The sequence below is a fragment of the Sceloporus undulatus genome, chromosome 1, assembly GCF_019175285.1.
Source record: "Sceloporus undulatus isolate JIND9_A2432 ecotype Alabama chromosome 1, SceUnd_v1.1, whole genome shotgun sequence".
Classification (NCBI taxonomy): domain Eukaryota; kingdom Metazoa; phylum Chordata; class Lepidosauria; order Squamata; family Phrynosomatidae; genus Sceloporus; species Sceloporus undulatus.
The window spans coordinates 128,523,943-128,543,101 of record NC_056522.1 but is presented as its reverse complement, the minus strand read 5'-3'; the positions used below and the strand labels follow the sequence as shown (position 1 = coordinate 128,543,101).

The 19,159-nt window shown below is 38.5% G+C and overlaps 1 protein-coding gene across 1 annotated transcript in view; it reads left to right on the top strand.

Moving 5' to 3' along the window:
- COL19A1 (collagen type XIX alpha 1 chain) overlaps positions 1 to 19,159 on the top strand; it is a 73,102-nt gene that overhangs the window by 7,316 nt on the left and 46,627 nt on the right. Inside the window, exons 5-14 of the mRNA XM_042447020.1 lie at positions 1,412 to 1,501; positions 2,322 to 2,366; positions 2,456 to 2,533; positions 7,354 to 7,389; positions 7,491 to 7,544; positions 7,623 to 7,676; positions 9,492 to 9,533; positions 12,746 to 12,799; positions 14,370 to 14,423; positions 18,156 to 18,209. Of these exons, the coding sequence (XP_042302954.1) occupies positions 9,516 to 9,533; positions 12,746 to 12,799; positions 14,370 to 14,423; positions 18,156 to 18,209 (180 nt within the window). The 5' untranslated portion in view covers positions 1,412 to 1,501; positions 2,322 to 2,366; positions 2,456 to 2,533; ... (2 more) ...; positions 7,623 to 7,676; positions 9,492 to 9,515. The remainder of the gene's footprint in view (positions 1 to 1,411; positions 1,502 to 2,321; positions 2,367 to 2,455; positions 2,534 to 7,353; positions 7,390 to 7,490; positions 7,545 to 7,622; positions 7,677 to 9,491; positions 9,534 to 12,745; positions 12,800 to 14,369; positions 14,424 to 18,155; positions 18,210 to 19,159) is intronic.

Below are 19,159 nucleotides of genomic sequence, written 5' to 3'. Positions count from 1 at the left end.
CTGTCTGCACAACAGGCATTCACAACAGGCGGATACCAACAGCACTGCCTGTTCACTTGGTTGTGCCAATGTGTGCTTGTGCAATCAATCTAGTTGATGGTATTGCTGTACTAATGTGCTCTTGTTCAATCAATTTGCATGTCTGCAAAAGGAATGGCACTGGGAGAACCACATAAATTCAGAAGTTAAAGTTAAAGTGTTGTAGTGAGTTGGCAGTTATAAAAAGGAAGAAATCAGCATCCTGCCCACCCACCAATGCTTCTCCTTCCCATCCTCACACCAGTACTAAGTCAGGGGATTCTCCAGAGTTTCTACCCTGATCTGGTGCAAAGGAGGACTCTTTTTACAGGAGAATCAACCTGTGAGGGCAGATTGGGCCCATGTTCTACTTCAGTGAGGGCAAACATTTTAGAGACTTAGTGCCCAAACTGCAACCCAAAACCCCCTCAAATATCGCAAAGTGGCATGTCCCTCTGACTTTCTAGTAACAAACTCTGGTGAACTCTGTGCTGAGGTGATGGCACGTGTGACCATAGAAAGGGCTCTGAGTGCCACTTCTGGCACTTGCTGTTCTACTTGTTTGGGCCCTGTGCATCATCTGAACAGATCTGTGCAAATGGGGAAGGAACATTCCTTTTTCTCCATGTGGACACCCACCTCAGATAGTGCGTATGTGTGACCGCATAGTGGAATTGATTGAGAAGATCAAGGCTACCAAATACATAACTGGGAAGAAATGTGTTTTAAATAATTTTTTTAAATGTGGTTTAAACAGACAGGCCAAATAGAGCAGCTTCCAACTGCTTCAAGAGTGTGGTGTTTAGATAACATATGTCCCAGACACTGCTGGAAGCCACTCCGAGGTTGCCTAAGGTGGTGCGAAGCCACTGCTCTTTCCGGCAGCCCATTCAGGACTGTGCCAGTGGCATGCTTCAGGAGTGTGCTGTCTGATCACCACAGTCCCAGGCTGATCAGTGCTAGAGCAGCTTCTGGCCGCCCCTTTTGATCTGTATGCTTTGGCCCTTTGTCTGAGGAGTCAAACAGACAAGTGGCTTGGAACAGCCTCTGGCCCTGATTGGCCCAGGACCACAACAACCAGATGCCCACTCTGAAAGCAGACTGTCACCACCGTCCCAAACAAACCAGTGGCAAGGAGCAGATTTTATCTCTCCTTTTGCCAGTGCTCTCAGGCTACCTTAGGCAGTTTCTGGCTATCCTGAGGGCATACATCATCTGCCAGAAGCTGCTGCTTTTGGTCTGTCTGTTTCAGGCCTGATTTAGGGGTAGGAGTTCTAACAAAAGTGAAAGTAAAGATATAACTATTCATGCAGTCAAGATAAGGCATATTGAATAGGCACTTCTAACTTCCCTTCTTCAATGAAATTAGCATTCTTTTCATTTATATTTCTAGGGGGATGCTGGTGGAATCATAGGTCCTCCTGGGCCTCCAGGTTCTAAAGGTGACACAGGAAATCCAGGATCAAGTCTTCCAGGAAAACCAGTAGGTACCATAGAATTAAAATTACAAAAGATACAAGAAGATCAACAAAACAAATGCCTGCCCTAAAACCATACCACTCATCCATGAATTTTTCATAGATGAAGCCAGATAAGTTAAAAGTATCATACTAGGAAAAATAAGTCATAATAACCAAACAAAAAACTCAAACAGTTCCTTTATAGCAGAGACCTCCAGATCTCTCTTAATATCTGACAGCACATGTAACTAGTTTTTATTTTAGCCTGAGGTTTTGTGGATATAAATCCACTTCTTCAGATACAGTATAGAGTGATATGAAAGCCTCAGGTATAAAGAATATTTATAAATATGCTCTATAAGTATAATTTATACCTGACAGAATTGCAGACTACATATCACTCTGTACTGCATCTGAAGAAACGAAAGCTCACACTAAAATAAAAACCAATTAGTCTTAAAAAGTGCTGCCACATTTTTTTTTACTCTCTCCCTTCCTTCTTTTTATGCTATAAGAGATGAACAGGGTTACTTCTCTGAAAACTTAACATCTGAGTCATTTATTTCTGCTCTGACCTCTTAGTCTGCAGTTTTGTCATTCCCTTTGTTGCTTCTCTTCCTCCTAAACTGCCCATAAACATGGTGTAAGCATGAAAGCAAAGTAAGAACAAATAATTGACATAGTAAAATGATTCTTTGTGAAATTCACCTCTACAATAGTGAAATTATGGCTTCAATTAGAGGTAATTGGTTGGTTTTAATTATGAAATACTGGGAAATGGTGTATATAAATACCATTAAAATGGTTGTTTTTCTTCAAGGCAGTTTGTGTTTGCATTGTTAGGGACCTACAGGCACACCTGGAGCAATAGGTCCACGGGGGCCCAAGGTAAGGAGAAACTTATTGTCATTCCTGTTTCTAAATTGAATTATGAGTACTCCTAATAGCATTCAAACAAAGACATGTTCCTTCACCAGGGTGAAAGAGGTCTTCCTGGGGTACAAGGGCCTCCTGGAGAAACAGGCCCAGCAGGAAACGGAACCCAAGGTCCTCCTGTAAGTACAAAATCCACTCTATATGACTTTCATACCAGGTATCCCTATGGATTTTTTTTATCTATCATAATTACTTAGAGGATACAGTCTGAATAGCAACTCTCCATTTTCTGTATGGTTGCTTGATTTGTCATTCTTTTCTACTGTACACAAGTAGTAAAATTGTCCTCAAAAGTGATGCATTTACAACTACAGGTTATGTCTCCCTTATCCAGAATTCCAAAATTCAAAATATTCCAAAGACCAAAACTCTTTTCATAGGTAGCTGAATAGTGACACTTTTCTGATGGTTCAGTGTACACAAACTTTGTTCCATGCATAAAATTGTTAAAAATATTATATAAAATTACCTTCAGGGTATGTGTATTGGGTACATGTGAAACATAAATAAATAAAGTCCCATCTCCAAAATAACTCATCATGTACATCTGTGCAAATAAATGTATTCCAATTTAAAAAACAAACAAACAAAAACAAAAGCAAAATCCAAAACACTACTGGTCCCAAGCATTTCAGATGAAGAAGACTCAACCTTTACAAAACCTGTGCTTCTATGAACCCAGTCTAATTATCTGGTGGATGAAAGATCCCACAGACAGAGACACTTTCTTGGTGTGCCTCAGAACTAAACTACACAATTAGTTAAACATGCAGCATGTAGTAGAGACAATCTTTTGTTATTATTCATCTGCATGATTTACCAACTTTGCTACTTCAGTTTTGACTCACTGTGCATTAACAGAGACCCTTCCTTCCTTCCTTCTTTTTTAAGCCCCCACATGGTGTGTGTACATGTGGATTTTTAGTATCATGGTAGAAATCTTAACGATGTGCTTAACTGTGGGGCCTTGCCACACTTTGGGAATAAAAATAAAGAGATCTTAAAGTTATAAGTGCAATTAAACCTTCACATGCCTATATGACCTGCCTTTTGGATTTGGGTTTGGAGTTGTCAAGGGGAAAAAGTAGGAACTGTGCCTTGCTATCTGAAAAGAATAATAACAAAGAACACAACAGTGATACTTGTTATTTTCCAGATTTTATCTGAGATGGGCACTAAAATAAACACATGCACAGCAGGATAAGCGTGATGAAGGGTTCTTGGGTCTTAAATCCATAAAAATCAAACCAGTTAATATTATCCTTAGTTTAAAATTACCCTAAAATTCTAGACCCTAGATTTTTTCTTCTTCTGCTCCACTGTAATAGGCTTAGGACAACTCCAAGCTATTGCATATTTCCCCCCATTTTGTTCCCACTGCTGAATTTACTGATGGGGCATTAAATGATTGTGACTGCACTCGGATAGTGGAAAGTCTGGCAATTCCACTTTCAAACACATGTTACAGTGAAACTGTGGCATTCTGGGCCTCTGCTGTCATGCTGCCTTAATCAAGTGGCATGGTAACAACCAGTGTGGCCCCAGTGAGTCACATATACAGCCACACGTTTGGAAGAGACAGAGGGGAGCAATGAAGCCCTCCATCACCAGATGTGGCTCACCCTGCCTCTGTCTCCATGTTCTGCTTCCAATTTCTGTTGATGCATTATCAAAAGTGATTCCTTCCTTATCTCTTCAAAGTGCCATGTGGTTTCCATATTATTTGAATGACCAGGGTTAACCTACTGTTTAATTGTCTTATGCATATAACAGTTTGCAGTATTTTTCATTATAAAGTTAGTTTTCTTCATTGTTTTAAATTGGTTTAATCCCTTCATTGGTTCTCTAAATTCTCAGAGCAAAGCAATTTATGTATTTTAAAAACCCAAGTTTTGTTTTGTTTTATTTTTAAAACAGATTTGAGGTACTTTCCTTACCATGGCAGAAAGCTGTGGCAAGCAGAGTCTTGTGACTAACACATGATAGCTAGGAAATGTTCCCCTTCCTACACACTTCACATATGACAATTTCTCTTGCTCAGTGTCACTGATATAACATTTCACTCTCCCTGCCCCATTCAACATTGTGTGTAGTCTTTAATACTATAAACAGAAAAGGTGGTGAAAACAGTAATTTGAAGTACAGTGCTTCCTCGGGTTACGAAATTAATTCGTTCCGCGGCCGCTTTCGTAACCCGAAAAGCCTTCGTAAGCCGAAATGCCATAGGCGCTAATGGGGAAAAGCCGCGATTCCGTGTGAAATAGCGCCGAAAAGCACCAAGAAATTTTTCGTAACCCGAAAAAACCTTCGTAACCCGGAACAATTATTTCCTATGGGATTTTTTCGTATCCCGGAAATTTCGTAACCTGGGTATTTCGTATCCCGAGGTACCACTGTATCTGATTTTGGAGAAGGCCAGCAAGCCTTCTCTTATCCAAGTGGTATAATAATAATAATAATAATAATAATAATATGTTTTATTTATATACCGCTATTCCAAAGATCATAGCGGTGAACAGCAAGTAAGCTAATTAGCAAGTAAGCTAATTTGCCCCCAACAGTCTGGGTACTCATTTTAGCGACCTCAGAAGGATGCAAGCCTGAGTCAAGCTTGGGCCCTTTTGCTGGTCTTGAACTCGCAACCTTGTGGTTTTGAGTGAGTGGCTGCAGTACAGGCATTTACCCACTGCGCCACCAGGGCTCCTTTTTGTATTATTTTGTACTTCAGATGTCATCATAAATATCAAGAAAGAAGGATGCTGGCTTTAATAAATATGCTATTCCAACTACAGCATATTTATTTTCTTATGATTTGAAGCCACCTATCTGATTTTCTCCTGCCTGTGCTGATGAAAAGCAGAGAGGGCATAGCTCTTGGAATAAATTGAAATTAATGAATGACTGTGAATACACAATCAAATTTTAAAACAAAGCTAGAGTTCTTTATTTATTTAAGATATTTTTAAAAAATTTTTTAGAAATGTTCAACATCTTCATCACATTCTGTTTTTAATTTTCTAAAATGAAATATGAATGTCCTGTAATAATAAGTTTGGCAAGTGAAATATTAACTTCTATAGTTGTACAGAAGGGAGAATTTCAGCAAACAGAGCTTGTGTGACAAGACACCCCTGCTCAGATTCTTGTTTCTACACAGTTATTAAAGTTACAGGAGCCCATTCCTAAATTTCACCTGGGAACTAGTGTAATTCTCAAGATAAAAGGAAAAGTCTGTAACTGTATAACTATGTGGTAATTGTGGATTAAAACCACTCAGTTCAAGTTATGGTTCATTTACATGAATTTAGAAGTATACAGAATGAAAGATCCAACAAATATTTAGAAGACTGGGATAGAATACTAGATTGAAAAGATAAAGGTGGCCCCTTGACATGCATGTCTAGTCATAACCTACTGTAGGCTACTTATGACAAAAATGGAGGAAATTGCAATTATGGGACTAAAATGAAAACAAAATTAAAAATAATCTGTAATAATAAATAAAAACAAATAAAACAAAAAGCAATAAATAAATATACAGTGAAAAATATGGAAAAATAAAATACTAGTAGAGGTATTATTAAATCTTGAAATGATTTTCATCTAGAGCTGTAACAGACAGCCTGTTAAAATGCCTTCCAGGCATCTTGGGAATGTAGCATGTACACACCGCATGCTCTGGTGACACCTGGAAGCTGCCCTGCTCCACAGATATGGGCAACTTGAAGATACTTTGGTGGCATGCCTCCAAAGCATCTTGAAGCCTCTGTGGGGCTGTGGCAGGGCTGGGAGAGCCAGCTCTTTCCTGGCCCAAATAGGAGTGGATCTTTTCTGCTCCTACTTGGGCCAGGTTCAATGCGGATTGCGGCCATGGCATGTGTTTGCAGTGGCCCCAATCCATATTCAGCATGGGCAGCTTCAAGCTGCCCCTTCTTGCCAGTCTGTTCATGCCTCTAGTTACATTGAAATTTATCAAAATGGAGATTACAGGGAATGCAATATATAGAGAATTTTAGGATAAACAAATTTATTTTCAGTGCTGGGATAGTTTACTTATATAGCCTGAGAAATACATCTAAGAGCTGAAGAAAAGAAAGTAAATGAATGAGGAATAGAAGATAGTTACATTTAAAAGTACTGTAGAATATTAAAACATTTTAAATTAGAAAGTAATAGAAATAAATGGATTGAAATGAATGTGAAATGGATTGTAAACATAAGTAGATACAGTATTTATATGTGTGGGTACTTGTTTGTTATCTCTATTATATTGTGTTTTGTATGTGTAAAATTATATTAAAATTAATTTTAAAAATAATGGTCCATTTCCATAAGAAACAAATAGAATAATTTGAGGAGTGTGTGAAATGTCTCAAAGATGATATTAAGCCCCTCTTCAGGGACCCCTTCCAATTTAGGACTAGTAAAATGAGATTGTGAAATCATGATGGCTGTGTGTGGGTGGCAATTTTCCAGGCTTTCAGAATGAAGGTTGACAGGCTCATTTTGTGTTTGTGTGTATATACCTTCAAGTCACCTGTCAATGTATGGTGACCCTATGAATTTCATAGGGTTTTCTTAGACAAAGAATACTCAGAGGTGGTTTTGCCAGTTCCTTCGTCTGAAATATACCCTACTCTAGACAAACAAAACAAAACAGAAGCCTTTACCTCCTTTGTCTTCAGCTATAATTTGATCTATACTCCAGTGTAATGTATCTTTAAATCAGTTCATTGTAAGCTCATATTGTCTAAGTACCCTTGCAGAGTTTCAGAGCTTTAGACTTGTAACAAAATTATAAAACAGGTCCCTGCATCTGCCACACTATGATTCGGTTTATGTGACTTGCATTTCAAATTGTCTGCTGACATAAGCGTTATATGTGCATAAAGCTATGTTCCTTTCTCTCCCTCCACCTCCTTCTCATCTTCTCTTGTAGGGTCTGAGGGGATCTCCTGGAGCACCTGGATTCCCGGTAAGAGAAATAATGAAAAATCTGGGTAAATGCTTTTTCATGTATTTATTATCAAACTGTTATTTCATGATGTCTAATACCTCAACTTTTTTCTGACACAGGGCCCAAGGGGACCTCCTGGATTACCAGGAACCCCAGGAACCCCAGGTCTTGATGTAAGTATGAATTTGCCAGATATTATGGTGGAAGCAAGGTTTTGAAATACAGTATTAATTTTTTGTATCTATGTATAGGGTATTCCAGGACATGATGGAAAGCCAGGGCTCCCAGGACCTCCAGGTGACCCAGTATGTATATAAAACAAGGCTTTGCTGTGTGTTGCACTGTGGTTGAATGCTGCAAATTTACCAAAGAACCACTAGGCATTTAGATGTTCGCATTTATTTGTCAAATTAAAAAACAGAGAGAGGAGAGGAGGAAGGAAAAATTGTAAATAGATTTCTAGAGTAAGTCTTCCTAAACTTGTACTGATAGAATCCCAATAACATGAGTTACTTGCTCTTGAAAAAGTCTAAGGGGCTGTACATTTTGGCCCAAAAACCCATTTTAATGCTGGTCTGCTGTTGTCCTATTTAGATGACACATGGGCAGACCACATGCCATTCTGGCAGATCTAGCCCAACCCCAGCCCAACCGGCCCTTAGCGCAATCTAAAAAAACCTGGCTGTTTGCAGCAGAGTTTCCTAAAAACTTGATGGTGAGGTGGTGGCTCCATGGCATGGCAGTGGGTGTTTGAACACCCACTCAATGCCATGCTTGACCAGGTAACTGCTAGGGTGGGAATGGGCTGGATCCATGGGCAGGATATGATGGAGTTGACCTGTCTTATCATACCCATGCGTTCAGCACCTGTCACCTCTCCATAATCCTCCTAAAGGGCTGCTACACAGAAAAAATAAAAATGCAGGTACCTTTATAGCTTCCCCTTTTAGAGGTCTCTTGAGTGTATTAGAAGATGCAGTGCTAGATATCACATTTCCTCACAGAAATAGGTTCTGGCCTGGAACACCTTATTGTAGTATTTTCAGCTGATAATATATAAAGAAATTCAATATTTTTTGCAGTTTGGGTGGAATTTAAAGTTCTGCACAGCATCCCATGTTTTTTGTCTGGGGAGGGGTGTTTTGTATATGTGTGTGTGTGTGTGTGTGTGTGTGTGTGCACGTATGCCTTTAGACCATCTTTTCAACTTATGGATTTACCTCTTTTTAATGTTAAATATGGTCAGTGCATATTCACAAATAAATATATAAGATACTGTTGAAGGATGTTCTGTCTTCTTCCTGACCTTGTTTCAAAAGTGAATCATGGCAGTGCAGCTGGGCCTTCACTTGGTGTTTTTTCTGCCAGGCGTAGTGCAGGTGCATTCTTGATCCTATGAGCTACCTCAGAGTCATTTCGTACAATACTTGGAAGTGAACCTGAGATTGCTATTAATTATTCTTCTGGCCAGGTGAACTGAGTGACTCTGAAGTCACTGGAGTGTTAAAGCCATTTTTGGTTATACTCCAGATTCTAATGGAGTTATTCAATGTGCCTGGTTTGGAGGATAAAGCTTAGCACCCTGAATAGCTCCTTTAAATTTCAGACTAACTGTGTGTGTGTGAGAGAGAGAGAGAGAGAGAGTGTGTGCGTGCGTGCGTGCATGTGCACTTGCCTTCAACTCTTCCATTGACTTAGGCAGCCCCATTAATTTCATGGGAAGGTACAGTTGTATTTATGTTCTGGTTGTGGTCTTCACTTTTATGTGACTACTTGGCCACTATATGAACAGTATATTGGAGCAGATAGGCAATATAGAGTAGATGGAGCAGATAACACAATATAGGTCTTCTTATATCTTTACATTTTTGTATGAAATTAGAACTTGAAAAGTTGCATTTTTAAAAGTAATTAGTTACAAGGCCCACTCCCTGGTAGCTAGTTACTGGTGTAATAGCAATTGTTACTTCCCATTTCCCAAAAAGTGAGTAAAGTACCTAGCCTGATTTTTAAAACACACTTTCTTTTTCCCTACCTTGTCTCCTCAAAAGCCAGAACAGATCACAAGGTACAACCAAGCCAGCATTCTAAGCATGTTATATTCCTTTGTTTGATTACAGGTCGCTCTTCCTCTTCTTGGTGACATGGGTACTTTGTTGAAGGTAATGGCATTTTCTCCAGCCACTGTTCTTCCATTTGTCATAAAAGGGATTTTCTACTGGTTATATCTTAATAGGCTACTGTTTGGTGGATTGGATGCAGTACTTCATCTGACAGTATACACATTGCTGGTGTTTTGACAAATTCTGCTTTTCTGTCCATAACCTGTACATGGAAAAAATATTAGTGCCCATGGAATTTGCAATATCTGTAGATTCTGCACTTAGGCTAATTTTAATGGGTCTGGTCTGTACTTCAAGCTTACCACTTGATGTAAAAAATCAGAACTACAGGATAGCTCCCACACAGATGTACTTCAAGCCCCACTTGAGTGAGCACAATACTATGGATTTGCTTTATCATTCATGCTTGCTTAGTTCAATCAAGGTAGTACTTAATCATTTGTCAGACATTTTCCACCAAAGGAGCCCAAAATAAATCTATTCTGGTGTTATAAAATAAACACACAAGGAGGGGGAGTGTGCTAGCCCCTGCATTCAGCCATGTCTCCATCAATCTCTTCTGTAGACAGCAACCCTTTGAAGATGAGAACTTCCTTTCCATGTGGAAGCTATCTGGATGCTTCAAAACATGGGAAAATGGGTGTTCTGAATCATGTGGAGAGTATCCATGCATATTGAGGAAAGCTGCCCTATTCAGAAAGTCATTTTCCACAGCAATGGTAGTGGTAACAGAAGTGGCAGCAGAAGGCTTGCATTCTTTCTCTTCTCCCATCTGTATTTCAAAGTGTTCTAGTGTTGACAAGACAAACTGCTTTTCCCTTTAAAATCTACAGCAGTGATAGAAATGTTGGGGGGGGAGGAGAGCTGACTATAGGTGGTGGTTTCCTCTGTGTACAATTTGTAAGCCTGTGGGTCAAGATGTTGTTGTTGTTGTTGTTTGTGTCTTCAAGTCATTTCTGACTTATGCCAATCTTAAGATGAGCTTATCACAGGATATTCTTGGCAAGATTTGTTAAGAGAGAGTTTGCCTTTGCCTTCCTCTGATGGTGAAACGGTGTGGCTTGTCCAATGTCACCCAATGGGTTTCAATGGCTGTCTGGAGATTCAAACCCACTTCTCCAGAGTCATGTCCAACACTCAAACCACTACACAACATTGGTTTTCATTCAAGGTAATAATACACACCTCATATTGAGGAAGGAGCAGTTTGAGCCTGGTATAACAAGATCTGCCACTAAACTATCTCTGTATTTTGTATTCCAGCTCTAAAAATCCTACTCCCTTACTGTCAGCCAATTTGCAGTGTTAAAATTTCATTAAAAATCTTAACCTGTAACTTGATTAAATGAGTTTGAATTTAAACAAATTACTTATTTACCTATTGGCTTACATTGGATGATCACACCTAACTGGGCTTTTTAGCTGGACTTACATGACTGAAATTTTTCAAATAATTCATGATGTGCTCATTCTCTTACATATTGTTTCATTCTGTGTGAGCAATATCTATTAACTGGAAGAAAAGTTCACTTGTAATAAATCCAGTTGCAATGTTAGTGCTTTCTTGATGGAATGTGTGAATTCACTTACACACTTACACACACTGATTGTGAATTCTCCACTATAACAAAAACATTCATACTCTCATATTTAAATATTCCAAGTGTGAGTTTGTTTTATCTAATTCTTCGTGGTCTGCTAATTACCCTTTCTATATTTTTAATAGAATGTTTGTGCCAAATGTCACATAAAGGCTCCAGAGAGATGACGATGATTATGATGATGATTAATTCATTTATATCTCACCTTTACTCCAATATTGGGAACAATGCACCTTATAGAATATTAAAACCAGAACAGAATAAAAACATGCAAAAACAAAAGTAAAAATATTCAAAAATATTTTAAAAGAAATTTTAAATCTATAAAATCAAAACCACTAAAAATTCATTACAAGACACTGAAAAAACAATAAAATGACATTGTAGTCAATTCCTGCAAACTTGCTTGAATAGAAGTTTTCATTTGTCAACAGAAGGAGAACAAGGATGTAACTACTACTACTACCACTTATTTATTTATTCCCTGATCTTCAGCCAAGGCTATCAGAGCAGCTTACAATTTGTTAATTAGACATTTCCCTGCCTTCGGGCTTACAGTCTAAAAAAAGACAAGATAGAAAAGGAGAAGAGAATGGCAGTGGGAAAGGGGGAACCATCCTAACCTCATGAGAGAGGGATTTCCAAAATCTGGGGGTAGCCAGCAAGAAGGTGGTCTCCCGTGTATCCACCAACCATGCCTGGTTAGGAAGTGGGATGGAAAGTTTGTCCACAGCTCTATACTCCAAATTCCCTCTGGGCTGGCCACTTGGTGTTTACATCTTGCAGCCTCCCATCCCCGAATTGAGTTTACACAACGGGCAGACTGAATTTTTGGCTTCCACCTTTCAACCCACATTTTTAAAAACTTCCCTTTTGCTCTGGCTTTCCCAGAAAACCTGGATCAAAGCCTGATGACACAGAAAGCTGCTGGTAATGTCCCTGCCATGTTGCTCTGCAGACGAAAGATGCTCTGAGGTCAGAACAAGGCTGGTGCCTTTTTGTGACCTTAGAGTGATTCACGCCTGCAGTGGTGATACTGGCAGGCTCATGGAGACCACAGCCACCTGCCATCTTCAGCAGGAAAAGGAGGCAAATTTGGGGGAAATGTGGGGACCAGAATACTTTACGAGCAGCATAGAGTATTCTGACAAGTGTAGAAAAGCCATGAGAAAAGGATCTCCCCTGAAGATCTTAGAGCTTGGGCAGACTCATATATTGGAAGATACAGTTGGCCCTCCACAGACTCATATATTGGAAGATACAGTTGGCCCTCCACAAATTTTTTATCCATGGATTCAAGCATCCACGGCTTGAAAATATTCCAAAAAAGTATAAATTCAAAATAGCAAACCTTGATTTTCCATTTTATATAAGGGACACCATTTTGCTGTGCCATTATATTTAATAGGACTCAAGCATCCACAGATTTTGTTATCCACTGGGAGTCCTGAAACCAAACTCCAGCGGATAACAAGGGCCCACTGTACAGTCCTTCTTGGACCTGAGCCAAAAAGGGAATAACAGGTTTCTCTGCCAGAAATGGCTGTGATGCCAGAAATATATGACAGATTTCTATCACAATTGTGCAGTGACACATACCTCATTACTGCTTTACAATTTAAACAAAACACATTTGTTTGTCATTATTAGGGTGATGCTGGTCCAAGAGGTCCACCAGGAATCCCAGGTAGAGAAGGGCCCAAGGTGAGTTCCTGAACTGAGAACACTATGAAGCTTCTTGATTTGGAAGGTTTCTCTGTGATCTTTTAAATTATAGTTTTGTTATGTGTCTTATCTTACAGTACCACCTTGCAGTACCACAATTATTATTATTATTATTTTTAAAAAATGATCATTTCTTCAGTCTGATCTCAGCCTGGATATCAACAACTAAAGTTCTGCCAACAAATAAACAGGAAATAGGTACTAGCTAGCAAACGGATTATTATTGAGCAATTAAAAATTATTGTGCCACACTGAACAGAAAGTGATTAATAGTGCAGAAACCAAATGAAGAATACTTCTAATTAAAATGACAGTTGTAGAGGGGCTTAACAAAAGAGAACTTCTTCTTCTGGCAAACACTACACGAGATGTTTTCCCATGAGGATGAACTTTGCTGAATAATACTGCCTTAAATTAAGAGCTGGGTGGAAGCATCCTTTTAATTCTGCCTTCAGAAAACCGCTTTCTCAGTGGCACTACAGGAATGCAGTGCTGCAGCTCCTCTACTCTCCTGAATTATCTTAGTCTTAATTGCATTCTCATTAGCATGTTCAGGATCCACACAGTATGACCCTTTAGACTTTTCTGAATTCCATTGTTCTTCTGTAGCTATAAAAATAATAGGAATAATAATGTTTTAAATAAACATTCTTTTTCATTTCAAAAAAAACTGGCAGCAAAATAGTGTTTTTGTTTCAAGTTCTTCTAAGGGCTGGTTTACATATGCATGCAAATATTTCAGCTTTTGTAGTTCTGTCACTCAGGATAATGCTATGGATATCTTCTCAGAAGTAAATTCAGTTGCATTTAATGAGGTGTACTCCTATTTAGGTGTGTACAAGATCACAGCTTTATGTAGTCAACTAAGGGGATTATCAGACATGGGAAGTCCCATCCCTGTCCTGTCATGTTCCCGTCCTTCTCGTGCAATTGTGGGAAGGGCTTTCGACCGGGATTCACGCTTATCCCATCCGGGAAGCACAAATGATGGTGACTGTGAGAAAGGCTTTCAGATGAAGTTGTGCAGATCTCGTTATTACCCTGCCATTAACTTGTTATTAAAGCGATATTGGCCATTATTTTGCATTAACAGAAGTTTGCATTGATGCAATGCCACTTTAATGACAAGTTAATGGCAGGATCAGCACTACAGTTTGAAAGCCTTTGCATCATCGCAGTCACAGATGGGTTAAGGACAGGGTGCAATCCTGTCCCTATCCTGTCCCAATGTGAAAATCTCCTATGTGTTCAAATGAACTCATGTCATTACTTGACATAATTAGCTAAGGATCAGAATATGCAAAATATCCCCTGCCTTCTTCCTTTTGCATGGTCATTGCCAAACTTGTGTTGGACTACAGTTCTCAGAATCCCTGGCCACTGGCTGAACTGGCTGGCACTTCTGAGAGTTGAAGTCAAACAACATCTGGGGATTCAAGTTGGGAAACCACTGCTTTAGCATTGTGTACCTTCCAAATGATTAGTCTCATAAAGTAGTTGTGCAATATAGACAACATAATGACATCTAGATCTTCTTCCTTTCGCCAAGGGGAATAAAGGTGAACGTGGATTTCCTGGACTTCCTGGAGAGAAAGGTGATGAGGTAAAAACAACTTCTGTTGTATTATGAACTGTTTTCTATTTATTAAAACATGAATTACTACATGAGGAATTAGTTGTCTTCATTTTCCAATCTGAGTCCAAGCTCACTTGTCAGCAAAATATCTCTCATTGTCTCTTTGGCTTAATAAAAACTATAGATGCAATAGCTTTAATAAGACTAGTGACAGATTTGCTTCTTCTTCTTCTTCTTCTTCTTCTTCTTCTTCTTATTATTATTATTATTATTGATTGCTATTAAATATTATATCCTCCCTGTATCATGTGATCCCAGGGTAGCCAGCAAGTACAATAAATTTAATCAGTTTAAAACAATACCAATAAACATGTTTGTAGATGCTGTGGTTTTCATTTAAAGCCTCCCTTACTTTTCCACTCATGCTTTGAGTGCTGAAAGTGAAACACAGTGTGAATTATTGTGATGCTAGCTGAGTGCACGAGAACTAGTTTTATTGGTGAGCAGCCAGAGAGCTGGGTACATTTGGATTTGAGAAATACAATGGTGCCATCAGGACAAGACTTGAGCTGAATCTGAGTGCTGAAATGCAGTTTGGCACTGCTTTAACTGCCATAGCTTAGTACTATGAAATTCTGGGATTTGTGGTTTTGTGAGATATTTAGCCTTCTCTGTCAGAGAGCTCTGGTGCCACAAAAAACTGCAAATTCCAGGATTCCATAGGATGGAGCCATGGCAGTTAAAGCAGTATCAAACTGCATTATTTCTGCAGTGCAGTAGCCTTGGGGACACATTTTCGGGGACTGAATCTACAGAATGAAGATGATGACTATCAAAGAAAGTAGGGCTGGCATCCCACAGATTGAAGTAAATGAAATAGTGCACACTATCCTCTAAAATGTGGGAGGGGAGCACAAGACCATTATGTCCGAAGTAAAATGGCTGGATCACTGGAGATATATATTATATTGTATGGTGCATGTATAAATAAGACTTTGGTACTATTTTATATTTTGAAATCAAACTAGCCAATGCCACTATATTTCAAGGCCAAATGCATCAAGTAGCAGAAAGGAGAACTGCTTTGCCATGCAGGCTTGTGGAGCCCTTTTTGTATAGTGGTAAATGTAGCTGCAGCAGCAGAGATTCTAGAAAGCAGACTTCAAACAACTCTTAACAATACCTCTCTGCTGAGAACCGAGAGGCAACAGCGCAAGCACTAATAAAAAGGCCAGTTTATAATTGGCACTTAGTCTTTTAAAAGACTGCAGAGTAAGTTCATTCTGGGCAAAAACTTTTTATTGGTTCAGTAGGGTGCCACACTGACTCATTTAGTTACTAAGCAAGAGGCACACTCTGCTCCTGAGGCAATCCAGCACTTCTCAGAGGCTTTTACATTTTAGCAGTAGCTCTAGGTTAGTGGCACCATAAGTGGATAAATTAATGTTACTTCCAGGGCAGTACACTTCAGATGGTGATTTCATTAGTGGGTTTGAAAGGAAGTTTAAGAGCAATAGAGAGGGAAAGGCTGAATCTCACGCCAGCATCATGATGGCTCTGGTTTCATTGGACTTTGGAAAAACCCTATCAGAGATTTTTTTTTCAAGAGAGAAATTATCCTAAAAGGTAGTGTTTTCTATAGACAGTTTCTAAATGTCTCCTTGCCTTACTTCCTTTCCATTTTCCATAGCTCTTTGTTGTATTTGAAGTCTTATTCTAAGGTAGTACAAGAGCTGTGCCATTACCAACATTCATCAAGCAAATATATTTTTCTTTATATTAGAATAAATGCTAATTACACCACACTTTTAGGCTAGAGGAGAATGGTGTCCTGTGCCAAAAATCTGTGAAGTACAGACTTAATACAGGCAGATGCACACACAGAGGAAGGAACACTACAGCCCAAATGCATAGATTTATGAAAATACAGTTGGCTCTCTTTATACACAGATTTTTCATACACGGATTCAAGCATCCATGGCTTAAAAATATTCAAAAAAGTATAAATTTCAAGTATCAAACCTTGATTTTCCCATTTTATATAAGGGACTCCATTTTGCTATGCCATTGCATGTAATGGGACTTGAGCATACACAGATTTTGTCGTTTATGGGGATTCCTGGAACCAAAACCCCAGCGGATAAGGAAGGTCTACTGTACCATAGCATCTGGACAGTGTGTGTGTGTGTGTGCGCGCCTTCAAATTGCCTGTTGACTTTTTTCTTAGGCAAAGAATACTCAGAGGTGGTTTTGCCAGTTCCTTCCTCTGAAATATAGCCTTCAGCACCTGGTATTCATTGGTGGTCTTCCATCCAAGTACTAATCAGAGCTGGTCTTGCTTAGCCTCCAAGATCAGACAGGATCTGGTACCTTTAGGGTACTTAGGCCCCTTATACATCCCACAAAGCACTAGAATCTCATGTCTAGGCTCAAAATGCACTGGAGCAGAGGCAGGCAAAACCCAAAGCATCCTGCAATAACATTCATTTGCAGAGTATCTTGGTCCACACATGGGGCATAATAGCACTATATTTTGCTTTTGTGGCAGTTTGACCATTGTAGTTTTCTCCAGAGACTCCTGAGAATTGTTATCTTATGAGGATGCTTAATATTCTCTATTAGAGATCCAAAGACTCACCTCATAGGAATAACATTCAATAGTGCTCTGGGAAAAGGAAAGACAGTTCAACTAGCTTGTCATGTAATTTCTCTTTGTTTAAGAGATAAACAATTAATTATATTAAACAGTTTAGCTGTTGATCTTTGTGATGACGCTGGATATGCAATTATTTTCACCCAGGATAACAAATGTATTCATGCAAAAGAACAGATAGCCAAGTGAATTTTCAGAACAAAAAAATGTACTGAGTCAAATGCTATTTCATTGCATCTTTTATTAAATATCCATACTTTTTTCTTTTTAATACATCTTAAAGAAAGTGCGCAAATAGATTCAAAGTAGTGTTCTAGTTAGATACAAGCAGAGAGATATATTAATGATCCTCCAGAAAAAGCTGATGAGGAATAGAAAGGGGTAATTAGTGTATTCAAATATAATAAAAATTAAGTTAAATTTATTTGTTTAAAGACCTAAATGATCATCATAATAACAAAGAGAATATTGCAGTTACAATGTAGCATATTATATCAAAACACTTATAAACCTTACGTAAAAATTAACCTTATAAGAATTGTCAGATTTTTTTAAAAAAAACATACTTTAAGAATACTCAGTGCTGCTACTGTAATTTGCCACCTTTGCTATCAGTGATGAAGACATATTTAAAGTCCAGGTCCTTACCCGGGCATCTTAACATGCAGCATAATAGAACAAGCAAGGGAGAAACGGAAGAGGAGCTGTTATGGTGACATTAACTGATGTTTCTGACTCCAAAGGAAGTTCTTACTGTGTAGATTTAGTGTTCTATTTCGTGAATTGAATAAATCCAAAAAATTAAAGTATTCATTCATATAGAAAGAATTATAAGACCTTTTTTTAAAAGGTCTAAATGCAATAGCTAATTTCACCTAGAATAGACCCAATTGCTGAATAGTAAACCAGACTTATATTAGGCTGTTAATAAAAAAGTTTCTTAGAGGTCTCTCATTCATAGGGTTGCTATTAGTTGAAGTCAACATTATATAACAATTTAACAGTTTGCTCTAGTTGGCACATGTTATTGGATTGCATGTTTTCTCTCTTTCTGTATTGTGTATGCCTATATAATGTTGATTTTATCCATATTTTATTCATTTCAGGGTCTTCAAGGTATTCCAGGTCTTCCTGGTGTAGCAGGACCTGCAGGACCTTCTGTAAGTATGTGATTATATCATCTGTAAACTCAGTTAACACAGAATATTGCATATAGAAAATCAGATATAAGAAATATGTGGTCCTCCAAATATTGTTGGACTTTTCACTCGCAGAAGCCCTGGCCACCATAGCCAACAATGAGGAATGATGAGACTTGCAGTTCACGAATCACTGGAGGGCTTCGTGATCTCACCCCTGCTTTACATCTGTCTTTCTTTTAAAAATAAGGTTCACTTGTATATGTATCCTGGTGAGATTAGTGGAAATTGCCCCGCAGCAGCAGTGTTTGGTGGAATACTCTCCACCCAGGACTTTCCCTTGAGTTTTGAACAAACACTTAAAGAAACATGCTAAGATTGTTGAAATTTGAACAAGCAGAAATTAGGGAAGAAATAATGGCTGTAAAGAGCTATTTCCAATATAGTATTTCAAGTCATGAATGTGTTAGCCTTTTGCAGCCATGAAGAGATATAAAGGAATAATCTGACACCTTTAATACTAACTGTGAAAAAGAAATTTCCAGTTGTCTGAGGGACAGCAACCCAGCCCCCGGGTCAAAAAGGTTGCCTACCCCTGATCTATATCTAGCTCGAGTGAAATAGAGTTTACATTGTTCATCACCTGAACTCCTAGGGTTGTAAATAACAATTGTCTAGCAGGTCAACTTCAGTGTTCTCCTTAAGAATCTGTTATGTTTTGGAATGCCAGCTAATTTATATGACAGAAGAATGATCAGGCAATTTTATGACCTTTTATGTATTTATTAAAATAAAACAGTTCGTTTATGCAGTCACACATTCCTATGGGAAGAATTATCATACTGCAGAGACACTTCCACTTTAGGCACATTCTCTTTCATACACATTACCCAGTCTAGGATTATTTCTTTATCATAGATGTTATGTAGTCTAAGCAATATGCTTCTGTCCCCATTACTGTATATAGTTTA